The following is a 14549-nucleotide window of genomic DNA, read 5'->3' on the forward strand; positions in this document are numbered from 1 at the left end:
TACAGACTGGTCATGCTTGTCTATAGATGTGAGATGTTGCGTCATACTCGTGTGAGGTCTTCTCACAATAACGTGCCATGTAACAAAGCATCAGAGACAGTCCTTATAATACACACCTCACCTCAACACACCCACACCTCACCTCAACACACCCACGCCTCACCTCAACACACCCACACCCACACCTCAACACACCCACACCCACACCTCAACACACCCACACCTCAACACACACCCACACCTCAACACACCAACACACCCACACACCTCAACACCCACACACCTCAACACACCCACACCTCAACACACTCACACCTCAACACACACACACACACACACACACACACACCTCAACACACACACACACACACACCTCAACACACACACACACACACCTCAACACACCCACACCTCAACACACCCACACCTCAACACACACACACCTCAACACACACACACCTCAACACACCCACACCTCAACACACCCACACCTCACCTCAACACACCCACACCTCAACACACCCACACCTCAACACACCCACACCTCAACACACCCACACCTCACCTCAACACACCCACACCTCAACACACCCACACCTCAACACACACACACCTCAACACACCCACACCTCAACACACCCACACCTCAACACATCCACACCTCAACACACCTACACCTCAACACACCCACACCTCAACACAAACACACCTCAACACACCCACACCTCAACACACACACACACACCTCAACACACCCACACCTCAACACACACACACCCACACCTCAACACAAACACACCTCAACACCCACACACCCACACCTCAACACACACACACCTCAACACACCGCATTCTTGTCCAGTTATACCTAGATCCACTAATACATTGCATCCCTGTAAAGTCACAGGTTTAAGTTGATGCATTGTGCCATGGCAGCCATGGATGTTTTACAATGCCATGTAACCAGAGTCTTCAGATTTCCCCTTCATTCTGATTTGAAGCGATGTCTTGGCTGCGTTGGTCAAATGTCATTACCTGACTTGTTGAGTCGTCACACATACTGCAGAGAGGAAAGAGTCTGTGTAATGTATGTGTTTCTTGTGTGTGTGTGTGTGTGTGTGTGTGTGTGTGTGTGTGTGTGTTAATGGGTTGTGTGTGTGTGTGTGTGTTAATGGGTTGTGTGGGTGTGTTAACGGGTTGTGTGTGTGTGTGTGTATCTCTTTGACTATGGCATATTGCCATATTTTGGGGTGCCAGTGGGTTGGCGCAGGCCTCTCTAGGGAGTAGAGTTAATTTGTCACTTCCTGACTTATTTAGGACTTGTCCTTGGCTAGAGGTTGTCCTTGCCTGCTCTACTTCTGATATGGAGAGTAGTGTTAGGGTAGCCTGGTCTACTTCTGATATGGAGAGTAGTGTTAGGGTAGCCTGGTCTACTTGTGATTTGGAGAGTAGTGTTAGGGTAGCCTGGTCTACTTCTGATATGGAGAGTAGTGTTAGGGTAGCCTGGTCTACTTGTGATTTGGAGAGTAGTGTTAGGGTAGACTGCTCTACTTCTGATTTGGAGAGTAGTGTTAGGGTAGCCTGCTCTACTTCTGATTTGGAGAGTAGTGTTAGGGTAGTCTGGTCTACTTCTGATTTGGAGAGTAGTGTTAGGGTAGTCTGGTCTACTTATGATTTGGAGAGTAGTGTTAGGGTAGTCTGGTCTACTTCTGATGTGGAGAGTAGTGTTAGGGTAGCCTGGTCTACTTCTGATGTGGAGAGTAGTGTTAGGGTAGCCTGGTCTACTTCTGATTCGGAGAGTAGTGTTAGGGTAGCCTGGTCTCAGGTCTGTTTGTGTCGTATAGCCATAGGACCATAGGACTTGGCAAGATAGCACAAACAGATGACAGCGGCCACAGGAGCACAAACAGATCTGGGACCAGGCTAGAATTAGGGGGATTGTGGTCATAAAATCGATGAATGAGCCCACGTTCACTATTGGATATAAATACACTAAGTGTGTGGTTTGTGTATAGTTGTTTTTAACATAGGACCTATCAACAGAACTATAGGCAAGGTTACACTGTCAGGCCCTGGCCATAGAGAGGCTTTTTATTCTCTATTTTGGTTAGGCCAGGGTGTGACTAGGGTGGGCGTTCTATGTTCGTTTTTCTATGTTTTTCTATTTCTTTGTTTTTGGCCGGGTGTGGTACTCAATCAGGGTCAGCTGCCTGTCGTTGTCTCTGATTGAGAACCATACTTGGGCAGCCTGTTTTCCCGCTATGGGTTGTGGGTAGTTATTTTCTGTTTAGTGTGTGTTGCACCTGACGGAGCTGTTTCAGTTGTGCCTTTTGTTATCTAGTGTTCAGTTATATTTAATAAAATGCCGAACATGTACCACGCTGCACCTTGGTCCTCACCTTATTCCACCAACGACAATCGTTACATACGTGTTAACTGGTTAATGATGGAAGATATGTGATCCAAAACTCAAAACCAGGCATACATGTTCACTAACTGAAAGTTGGTCATTTCAGTCGTCTGATACATTGTTTATAAAACAGTCCTACAAGACGTTGGAACATCTTGCAAATGTTTTTTTGTCCTCTTTCGCTCTCTGTCCCGATGAAAGCGAATATGTAGCGGCACCACGTGGGCATCTGAAAGCTCAGCGAATAGCAAGCGGGCGCACCACGTGGGCATCTGAAAGCTCAGCGAATAGCAAGCAGGCGCACCATGTGGGCATCTGAAAGCTCAGCGAATAGCAAGCAGGCGCACCATGTGGGCATCTGAAAGCTCAGCGAATAGCAAGCGGGCGCACCACGTGGGCATCTGAAAGCTCAGCGAATAGCAAGCGGGCGCACAACGTGGGCAGCACGTGGAGACCACAAGCCTTGGTTGTGTGTCAACAAGTAGGTGCTGTGGAGTCGAAGTGTGTGGTTCGCCAGTGATAGATCATAGCAGACTCAGTGGATATAGAGCTGGTGGGGTCTGCTTGTGTGTGTCTGTGTGTGCTTTCTAATGCTACATGCTGACAGTGGAAGGAGAGTTCCTCGACAGATTCCCTTTCTACATGTTGCCAAAGTCTCTGCAACATCTGAGAGATATGTTTTCAAAGCTGGAACAGTCATCGCTCATCAGCTGTGGCATCAATGATGTCTGGTTACCTTGTTATCTTAAACCTCGTAGGGTATTGATGGCTTTCACCTGAGAGCTGTACTACAAAGCAGGCTCAATGAGTTAGCCAGCTAACTTTGATAAATAATCACAAATAACTATTCATTTTCTGGTTCAATAAGAAAACTAAACTTAGATGTTTTTTTTTTAGTTGTTGAGTCAATTATACCGTACCCATTTCAAGTATATCTTCAAAACAATAAATAATAATATTTCAGACTGTTTAGGCACGTTTAGCTGGCTAACTCATTGAACCTGCTTTGTGGTATACCCCACTTGTAAGCTCTGCAAATGTTGTTGAGATTGTTGAGTGTATGCAGAGCCTTAAAGCTTATGGTCATTTAGTCACTTGTTCTGATAGTAAAGCTGACTCCAACTGCAGTTGACTCCTAATATTATAGAGGGGTGTCAGCTGTGTCCTTTTTTCTATTTGTTATCTGTATACTCACAACACTGTTTATACGAGTACATGTCCATGAGCAAATTCTATTTGAGCAAGTCCACGTTTTCAAGCGCAAAATCCTAGGTCCTTCAGTCATATGATTTTGATTGATATGATTTTTTTTATGGAGTGTAGAACAAACTCGTATAACTTTTCACTCAAAACACACACCAAAAGTTAGCACACCAAAAAGCGAGTCTGTCATCCTAACTCTGTGTCAATTCCATGGGAGGTGAAAGTGATATCTAGTGTCCCGATATTTCTCTAGCCGTCTCTCAGCTGTTGTCAATGTAAAATATTAATGCCCAGTAGCTAGAGGAAGAATATGAAATGATAGCTGGATTTTTCATGAGGCCTATTAGTAGGTCAATGAGACAACCCATTTTTACAGTAGCTGACGGAGGGAGAGAGAGAATGGGAGAGACAGAAAGATAGGAGAGGGAGGGCAGAGAAAAAAAAAACCTGTTAGAAGGAGATTAAGTGTGAATTGCTTGCTAGCAGGAGATGTGTTCTGCCTGGTGACAGCTGGAACAGCCACAGGCCAATCAGATCACCACGTCGGGTTTGAGTGAGGAGGTTCTTCCTGCGTGTATTGCCATCCCATTGGTGTTTTCCTTGTATCTGAAAGAGTAGTTATTCACACACAGGGATATACACACAGGGTTGTAGCTGGGCAGTTCTGGTTCTGGGTCAACACTTGAGTCTCTGTTTGAACGCACAATACAACACCAACAAACAAACTAACTGGGTTTGTGTGTGTGTGTGTGTGTGTGTGTGTGTGTGAGGAAAAAGTCTGTGCATATCACTGTGTTTGTTGTCTCACACACACACACACACACACACACACACACACACACACACACACACACACACACACACACACACACACACACACATACATAAACCCAGTTCTATCACTTGTTGGTGTCGTGTTGTGCATTCCATGTCCCATAGAGACTCAAGTAGCCTATTTACACAAAACCAGAACTGCCCAATGACAACCCTCCATCCAACTGTTCCAAGTGCACCTGTGATCTGTGGTCCAGCCAATCACTGGTAAATATCCTATATATAACTCCACCAGTTAAACACCTGACACGCACTACTGTGTTAATATTCACGAGTGTTTTCCTGCAGACAGCTGTGTGGTAGAAGCAGAGTTTAATTCTTATGACCTATGAATGGTATTATTACCTTATTGTTACCATTTCTACAGAGTATATGAATAAAGTACCACCCTGTTCATGTAAAGCCACATTTCCATATTTCCTGGACGTTTTTTTCAAATTCTAATGTTCTTACGTAGGTTCATGTTATTACAAAGGTTCATGTTATTACGTAGGTTCATGTTATTACATAGGTTCATGTTATTACATAGGTTCATGTTATTACAAAGGTTCATGTTATTACAAAGGTTCATGTTATTACAAAGGTTCATGTTATTACAAAGGTTCATGTTATTACAAAGGTTCAGGTTATTACAAAGGTTCATGTTATTACATAGGTTCATGTTATTACATAGGTTCATGTTATTACATAGGTTCATGTTATTACATAGGTTCATGTTATTACATAGGTTATTATGATAATTTCTGCAGACTTGATTAATTAAAGTTCAAAAGCTACGTTACTTGATTTACTACATGGGGAAAACAACTCCTGCCTTTCAGAGACCAGGTTTAGTGTGTTTTATGATTTAAAAAAGAACAATATAAAAGTTTGCAAAGAGAGTGTTTTGAAAATGTCCACTGTCTGGGCTACATAACATCAGCTAGTGCAAAGCTCCTCTGGGCACCAGGCTTAAACAGGAATACACACGGAGAGCCGTGGGATTTTTCTTTCTCTTCCTGATCTTGAAAAAATGCGAGTTCAATGCCACATCTATCATGGGTCTGACTGGTAGCGCTCCACTGTCGTGATTGATGCCCTGAGGTCTTGGGAATCCTCAGGTGATATGTGTGATAGGTTTGACAGCTGGAGGACGATAGCCGTTATATGTCAGCACTCAAGGGAGGTCTGCGGGTTAAGGACTACAGATGGGAGTTTGAGACTTGGGAGTTGTAGTCTCCTGAGTATGTTTGAGGTGTGCACGTGTGCGTTTGTTATGTGGAGCAGTCCGGAGGCTGGTTTTGTGTCTGGTGTCTGTGGATACCCAGTTGCTAGGCAAAGTTAAGCCCCTGACCAGTGACCCCCCCAACCCCCAGCTCAGCAGCTGGCTCAGAGTCAGTGGGAGTCAGCAAAGTCTCACACACACACCCAAACACCTCCGCTCACCCACAACCACCCATCCAAGCACTTGTGAGCACAAATCGTCACTTAAATGTCACAACTACTTTTTTATTTGGACTAAAGCATTGATTTATTGTATGTCATTACTGGATAAACTCTGGGACTTAATGATGAAAACTCCAGTCCAGTGAGGAGTTTGAGTTGTACTTGAGCGCCAACTGAGAAAGATGCACTGAGAAGGAATTACATATTCAACACAGTGTGGACGACGCACAGCAGTTTCAGTGGCCACTGTGTGAGTTGGTGTGTGCATATGCAAAAAGTGCCCTAGTTGTGTTGTTGGAGAGACAATAGTTGTTCGGCTATTTTGTTTTGACGCTAAATGACGCTAAAGTCTCCACCATTTGGCAGTGAGAGTCCGAAATCTACTCTGTACTCTCTGGCCAGTACAGTCCTGTGACTGTCAAAAGCCCCACCCTGCCACAACAGCCGCTCTATTCAGACCAATCATCCTTGTATTTAAAGGGGGATTGACGGTGGCTGGAGTGGGGGACTTCCATCGTGTCTCTGGGCCTCTGGGTTTTGGGAGCGCTGAGCTAACCGTGCGCAGAGTTAAACACAAATCAATGGCAACCCACAGAGAGATTTTCTCTCGGCTGATTGGCACCAATGTGGTTCTCATTATTGGTCGCTTCCATCATTTGAGCCTTCACAAAGAGACTAGGTGCAGAAACCCGCACACCCAGACACACACACATCTCACACACACACACACACACACACACACACACACACACACACACACACACACACACACACACACACACACACACACATCCCAGTAGACCACTGTGTGCTATTCCAGAGGGAAGGACTGATGTATTAAGTTTTTTAAAGCTGGAATCCTTCATGGTGAAACAGCCACTTCTGTTAGAGATATTACAACAACCAAGAAGTTAGTGCAAACAACAAACACAGAGTTTTCCCCTCTGACGTCATCGCACGTGTGATAGAAGAGTCCAATATGTACAGATTGTTGTTGTACCATGCTGCATGATAAAACAATAACCAATATGTACAGATTGTTGTTTTACCATGCTGCAAGATAAAACAATAACCAATATGTACAGATTGTTGTTTTACCATGCTGCATGATAAAACAATAACCAATATGTACAGATTGTTGTTGTACAATGCTGCATGATAAAACAATAACCAATATGTACAGATTGTTGTTTTACCATGCTGCATGATAAAACAATAACCAATATGTACAGATTGTTGTTTTACCACGCTGCATGATAAAACAATAACCAATATGTACAGATTGTTGTTGTACCATGCTGCATGATAAAACAATAACCAATATGTACAGATTGTTGTTGTACCATGCTGCATGATAAAACAATAACCAATATGTACAGATTGTTGTTGTACCATGCTGCACGATAAAACAATAACCAATATGTACAGATTGTTGTTTTACCATGCTGCATGATAAAACAATAACCAATATGTACAGATTGTTGTTTTACCACGCTGCATGATAAAACAATAACCAATATGTACAGATTGTTGTTTTACCACGCTGCATGATAAAACAATAACCAATATGTACAGATTGTTGTTTTACCACGCTGCATGATAAAACAATAACCAATATGTACAGATTGTTGTTTTACCACGCTGCATGATAAAACAATAACCAATATGTACAGATTGTTGTTTTACCACGCTGCATGATAAAACAATAACCAATATGTACAGATTGTTGTTGTACCATGCTGCATGATAAAACAATAACCAATATGTACAGATTGTTGTTTTACCATGCTGCATGATAAAACAATAACCAATATGTACAGATTGTTGTTTTACCACGCTGCATGATAAAACAATAACCAATATGTACAGATTGTTGTTTTACCACGCTGCACGATAAAACAATAACCAATATGTACAGATTGTTGTTTTACCATGCTGCATGATAAAACAATAACCAATATGTACAGATTGTTGTTTTACCATGCTGCATGATAAAACAATAACCAATATGTACAGATTGTTGTTTTACCACGCTGCATGATAAAACAATAACCAATATGTACAGATTGTTGTTTTACCACGCTGCATGATAAAACAATAACCAATATGTACAGATTGTTGTACCATGCTGCATGATAAAACAATAACCAATATGTACAGATTGTTGTTTTACCATGCTGCATGATAAAACAATAACCAATATGTACAGATTGTTGTTTTACCACGCTGCATGATAAAACAATAACCAATATGTACAGATTGTTGTTTTACCACGCTGCATGATAAAACAATAACCAATATGTACAGATTGTTGTTTTACCACGCTGCATGATAAAACAATAACCAATATGTACAGATTGTTGTTTTACCACGCTGCATGATAAAACAATAACCAATATGTACAGATTGTTGTTTTACCACGCTGCATGATAAAACAATAACCAATATGTACAGATTGTTGTTTTACCACGCTGCATGATAAAACAATAACCAATATGTACAGATTGTTGTTTTACCACGCTGCATGATAAAACAATAACCAATATGTACAGATTGTTGTTTTACCACGCTGCATGATAAAACAATAACCAATATGTACAGATTGTTGTTTTACCACGCTGCATGATAAAACAATAACCAATATGTACAGATTGTTGTTTTACCACGCTGCATGATATAACAATAACCAATATGTACAGATTGTTGTTTTACCACGCTGCATGATAAAACAATAACCAATATGTACAGATTGTTGTTTTACCACGCTGCATGATAAAACAATAACCAATATGTACAGATTGTTGTTTTACCACGCTGCATGATAAAACAATAACCAATATGTACAGATTGTTGTTTTACCACGCTGCATGATAAAACAATAACCAATATGTACAGATTGTTGTTTTACCACGCTGCATGATAAAACAATAACCAATATGTACAGATTGTTGTTTTACCACGCTGCATGATATAACAATAACCAATATGTACAGATTGTTGTTTTACCACGCTGCATGATAAAACAATAACCAATATGTACAGATTGTTGTTTTACCACGCTGCATGATAAAACAATAACCAATATGTACAGATTGTTGTTTTACCACGCTGCATGATAAAACAATAACCAATATGTACAGATTGTTGTTTTACCACGCTGCATGATAAAACAATAACCAATATGTACAGATTGTTGTTTTACCACGCTGCATGATAAAACAATAACCAATATGTACAGATTGTTGTTTTACCATGCTGCATGATATAACAATAACCAATATGTACAGATTGTTGTTTTACCACGCTGCATGATAAAACAATAACCAATATGTACAGATTGTTGTTTTACCACGCTGCATGATAAAACAATAACCAATATGTACAGATTGTTGTTTTACCACGCTGCATGATAAAACAATAACCAATATGTACAGATTGTTGTTTTACCACGCTGCATGATAAAACAATCACCAATATGTACAGATTGTTGTTTTACCACGCTGCATGATAAAACAATAACAGCGGTGGGCTATTGGCGCTGTTTTCCCCTAATGCAGATTCCACCTTTAAACATACATCTTTGTCACAGTAACTAACTACATCTGTTTACTCTTTTTGAGTGTTATGAAATTAAATAAAGACATTCGCACACTCTATATTTAAGCAATAAGGCACGAGGGGGTGTGGTATATGGCCAATATACCACGACTAAGGGCTGTTCTTAGGCACGAAGCAACGCGGAGTACCTGGATACAGCCCTTAGCCGTGGTGTATTGGCCATATACCACAACCCCCCTGAGGTGCCTTATTGCTGTTATAAACTGGTTACCAATGTAATTAGAGCAGTAAAAATACATGTTTTGTCATACCCGTGGTATTACGGTCTGATATACCATGGCTGTCAGCCAATCAGCATTCAGAGCTCAAACTACCCATTTTATAAATATATTTAAAGAAAAGCACAACATCAACTTTAAAACAACATCAAATTGATCAGAAATACAGTGTAGACAGTGTTAATGTTGTAAATGACTATTGTAGCTGGAAACGGCTGATCTTTAATGGAATATCTACATAGACGTACAGAGGCCCATTATCATCAACCATCACTCCTGTGTTCCAATAGCACGTTGTGTTAGCTAATCCAAGTCATTTTAAACAAGGCTAATTGATCATTTGAAAACCCTTTTGCAACTACTGTATGCTAGCACAGCTGAAAACTGTTGTTCTGATTAAAGAAGAAATAAAACTGGGCTTTAGACTAGTTGAGTATCTGGAGCATCAGCATTTGTGGGTTCGATTACAGGCTCAAAATGGCAAGGAACAAAGGACTTTCTTCTGAAACTTGTCAGTCTATTCTTGTTCTGAGAAATGAAGGACTTTTCCTAGTGACCCCAAACTTTTGAATGGTAGTGTATATATAAACTCCCAGTAATTTATTGGGTGAAACACAGACGTTTCAGCATCACTGTGCCTTCCTCAATAAGCGTTTATGCCGAAACGTTGGTCCTTCTTCTGACACCACCTGGTCTAGAGGTTCTGGATGGCAGGGAGCTCAGCCTCAGTGATGTTCTGGGGCGTGCGTACTACCCTCTGTAGCGCCTTGCGGTCGGATGCTAAGTAGTTGACATTCCAAGCAGTGATGCAGCCAGTCAAGATGCTGTCAATAGTATAGCCATTCGTCATGTATCATAACAAACATTTCTCTCTCTCTCCCTCTCTCTCTCTGTCAGGATGGGCGAAGAGGTGGTGACCGAGGAGAAGCACCTGCACATGGGCTCCATGACCATGCCAGCCCCCCCGCAGCTTGCTTGCTGGCCGGGCTTTGCCGTGCGCTCCCAGTCACTAAACTCGGTGGGCGGGGGCAGTAACGATGGTGGGGAGGAGGAGGTGGGCAGCCCTACCTCCCGTAAGCAGCCCCCACCCAAACCCAGGAGGGACCCGGCTACCAAGCTGAGCATTTCCTCTGAGACAGTGGAGCACAGCCCCACCTTGGTCTGCAGGGGCTGCAGGGTAAATTCGGATGGTAAGTGTTGAACAACGAGACTAGATACGCAAACATAGCCTGTAACTCAAGTAGCTAGGGGAAGACAGGCCTACTAAACCGCTATGAGAAATGCTACTTAACGCACAACTACACAAACAAACAAGACCATTATGCAACAACCAACAATCACAGGAAAATACTACACAACTACAACAAATAATGATGCGTACCATACAGCTAAGAAAACAAACAACACAGCTAAATAATGCTGTGCACCACACAGCTAAGAAAACAAACAACACGACAACACACAACTACGCCAACATTCTATTCAACTACAGAAAAAAACGACCCAATATGCACCGGGTGGTGTACACTGAGTGAACAAAACATCATGAACACCTCCTCTTTCCATGACATAGTCTGACCACGTGAAAGCTATGATCCCTTATTGATGTTATTTGTTAAAACCACTTCAATCAGTATAGATGAAGAGTAGGATTGTGTATGTGTGACATTCAGAGGGTGAATGGGCAAGACAAAATATTTAAGTGCCTTTGAACAGGGTATGGTAGTAGGTGCCAGGCGCACCGGTTTGTGTCAAGAACTGCAACGCTGCTGGGTTATTCACACTCAACAGTTTACCGTGTATCAAGAATGGTCTACCACCCAAAGGACATGACTTAATTGTGGGAAGCATTAGAGTCAACATGGGCCAGCATCCCTGTGGAATGCTTTCGACACCTTGTAGAATCCATGCAGTCTCTAAGGGCTAAGCTGTAAACACATGAAACGTCAGCAGCAGTGAGATTGAATGAGCCGTGCAGCCAGAGTGCAGTGTACATGAGGTTGAGTGCAGTGTACATGAGGTTGAGTGCAGTGTACATGAGGTTGAGTGCAGTGTACATGAGGTTGAGTGCAGTGTACATGAGGTTGAGTCCAGTGTACATGAGGTTGAGTGCAGTGTACATGAGGTTGAGTCCAGTGTGCATGAGGTTGAGTCCAGTGTGCACGAGGTTGAGTCCAGTGCACATGAGGTTGAGTGCAGTGTACATGAGGTTGAGTGCAGTGTACATGAGGTTGAGTGCAGTGTACATGAGGTTGAGTGCAGTGTACATGAGGTTGAGTGCAGTGTACATGAGGTTGAGTCCAGTGTACATGAGGTTGAGTCCAGCCATGTGGATGAACAAATCAAACATTGTCTTCTAGAGAGTGTGGCTCTGCTCAGGTCATTCAAACCCACTGCTCCTGATGGCCATGAATGATGTTTATGTAGGCCTACATTTATTTTCAGCCCAGGTGGCCAATGTTTGTTACAATCATTGGATGTTGGATGTGCGTACAGACTTTTATTTCATCATAGGGAGTCCTTTAGGGCCATGGGGCTGCCTTCAGGGCCATGGGGCTGCCTTCAGGGCCATGGGGCTGCCTTCAGGGCCATGGGGCTGCCTTTAGGGCCATGGGGCTGCCTTCATGGCCATGGGGCTGCCTTCAGGGCCGTGGGGCTGCCTTCAGGGCCGTGGGGCTGCCTTCAGGGCCGTGGGGCTGCCTTCAGGGCCGTGGGGCTGCCTTCAGGGCCGTGGGGCGTCCTTTAGGGCCATGGGCTGCCTTTGGGGCCGTGGGGCTGCCTTTAGGGCCGTGGGGCTGCCTTTAGGGCCATGGGGCGGCCTTTAGGGCCATGGGGCGGCCAGTAGCAGTGCGTAGGTAAAATCACTGGGGAAGCCAGTGAGTTGTGATAATTGTGTTGTTTACTCTATAACCTGTTAGTTCATATGCCTTGACACTGTGATATATACGGTGCCTTCAGAAAGTATTCAGACCCCTTGAATTTTTCCACATTTTGTTAGGCTACAGCCTTACTCAAAAATGTATTCAATTGTTTATTTCCCTCATCAATCTACACACAATACCCCATAATGACAAAGCAAAAACACTTGCAAATGTAAAAAAACAAGACAATAATGAAATAGCACATTTACATAAGTATTCAGACCCTTTACTCAGTACTTCGTTGAAGCACCTTTGGCAGCAATTACAGCCTTGAGTCTTCTTGGGTATGACATTACAAGCTTGGCACACCTGTATTTGGGGAGTTTCTCCCATTCCTCTCTGCAGATCCTCTCAAGCTCTGTCAGGTTGGATGGGGAGTGTTGCTGTACAGCTATTTGCAGGTCTCTCCAGAGATGTTCGATCGGGTTCAAGTCAAGGCACTGGCTGGGCCACTCAAGGACATTCAGAGACTTGTCCCAAAGTCATGTCTTGGCTGTGTGCTTAGGGTCGTTGTCCTTTTGGAAGGTGAACCTTCGCCCCAGTCTGAGGTCCTAAGCGCTCTGGAGCAGGTTTTCATCAAGGATCTCTCTGTACTTTCCTCCGTTCATCTTTGCCACTGAAAAACACCCCCACCGCATGATGCTGCCGCCACCATTTTAAATGTATTTAAATGTATTTAACCTTTATTTAACGAGGCAAGTCCGTTAAGAATACATTCTTATTTACAACGACGGCCTAGGAACAGTGGGTTAACTGCCTTGTTCAGGGGCAGAACGACAGATTTTGACCTCGTCAGCTTGGGGATTCAATCTAGCAACCTTTCAGTTACTGGCCCAACACTCTAACTACTAGGCTACCATGCTTCACCATAGGGATGGTGCCAGGTTTCCTCCAGACGCGACGCATTCAGGCCTAAGAGTTCAATCTTGGTTTCATCAGACCAGATAATCTAGTGTCGCATGGTCTGAGAGTCTTTAGGTGCCTTTTGACAACTCCAAGCGGGCTGTCCTGTGCCTTTTACTGAGGAGTGGCTTTCATCTGGCCACTCTACCATAAAGGCCTGATTGGTGGAATGCTGCAGAGATGGTTGTCCTTCTGGAAGGTTCTCCCATCTCCACAGAGGAACTCTAGAGCTCTGTCAGAGTGACCATCGGGTTCTTGGTCACCTCCCTGACCAAAGCCCTTCTCCCCCGATTGCTCTGTTTGGCTGGGCAGCCGCTCTAGATAGACTCTTGGTGGTTCCAAACTTCTTCCATTTAAGAATGATGGAGGCCACTGTGTTCTTGGGGACCTTCAATGCTGCAGAAATGTTTTGGTACCCTTCCACAGATCTGTGCCTCGACACAATCCTGTCTCGGAGCTCTATGAACAATTCCTTCGACTTCATGGCTTGGTTTTGGCTCTGACATGCACTGTCAATGTGGGACCTTATATAGACAGGTGTGTGCCTTTCTAAATCATGTCCAATCGATTGACTTTACCACAGGTGGACTTCAATCAAGTTGTACAAACATCTCAAGGATGATCAATGGAAACAGGATACACCTGAGCTCAATTCCGAGTCTCATAGCAAATGGTCTGAATACTTATGTAAATAAGGCATTTCTGTTTTTTTATTTTAAACATTTGCCCAAATTTCTAACAACCTTTTTTCGCTTTGTCATTATGGGGTATTGTGATGTCATTATGGGGTATTGTGATGTCATTATGGGGTATTGTGTGTTGATTGCTCAGGCTTTGTATTTATTTAATCAATTTTAGAATAAGGCTGTAACATAACAAAATGTGGAAAAAGTCAAGGGGTCAGAATATTTTCCGAAGGCACTGTATGCCTAAGGCCAAGACAATAAGAAGACACAGTGGCAGAATAAATTCAACCACACCTTGGTTTCATCACAAAACCGGAGAGCAACCTCTGTC

The 14549-nt window shown here is 43.1% G+C and overlaps 1 protein-coding gene across 1 annotated transcript in view; it reads left to right on the forward strand.

The window, feature by feature from the left end:
• The window catches only part of LOC139377233 (neuronal tyrosine-phosphorylated phosphoinositide-3-kinase adapter 2-like), a 29393-nt gene that overhangs the window by 670 nt on the left and 14174 nt on the right, over positions 1-14549 (forward strand). Inside the window, exon 3 of the mRNA XM_071120239.1 lies at positions 10606-10898. Within this exon, the coding sequence (XP_070976340.1) occupies positions 10606-10898 (293 nt within the window). The remainder of the gene's footprint in view (positions 1-10605; positions 10899-14549) is intronic.

The sequence above is a fragment of the Oncorhynchus clarkii genome, chromosome 20 (genome assembly GCF_045791955.1).
Source record: "Oncorhynchus clarkii lewisi isolate Uvic-CL-2024 chromosome 20, UVic_Ocla_1.0, whole genome shotgun sequence".
NCBI lineage: Eukaryota > Metazoa > Chordata > Actinopteri > Salmoniformes > Salmonidae > Oncorhynchus > Oncorhynchus clarkii.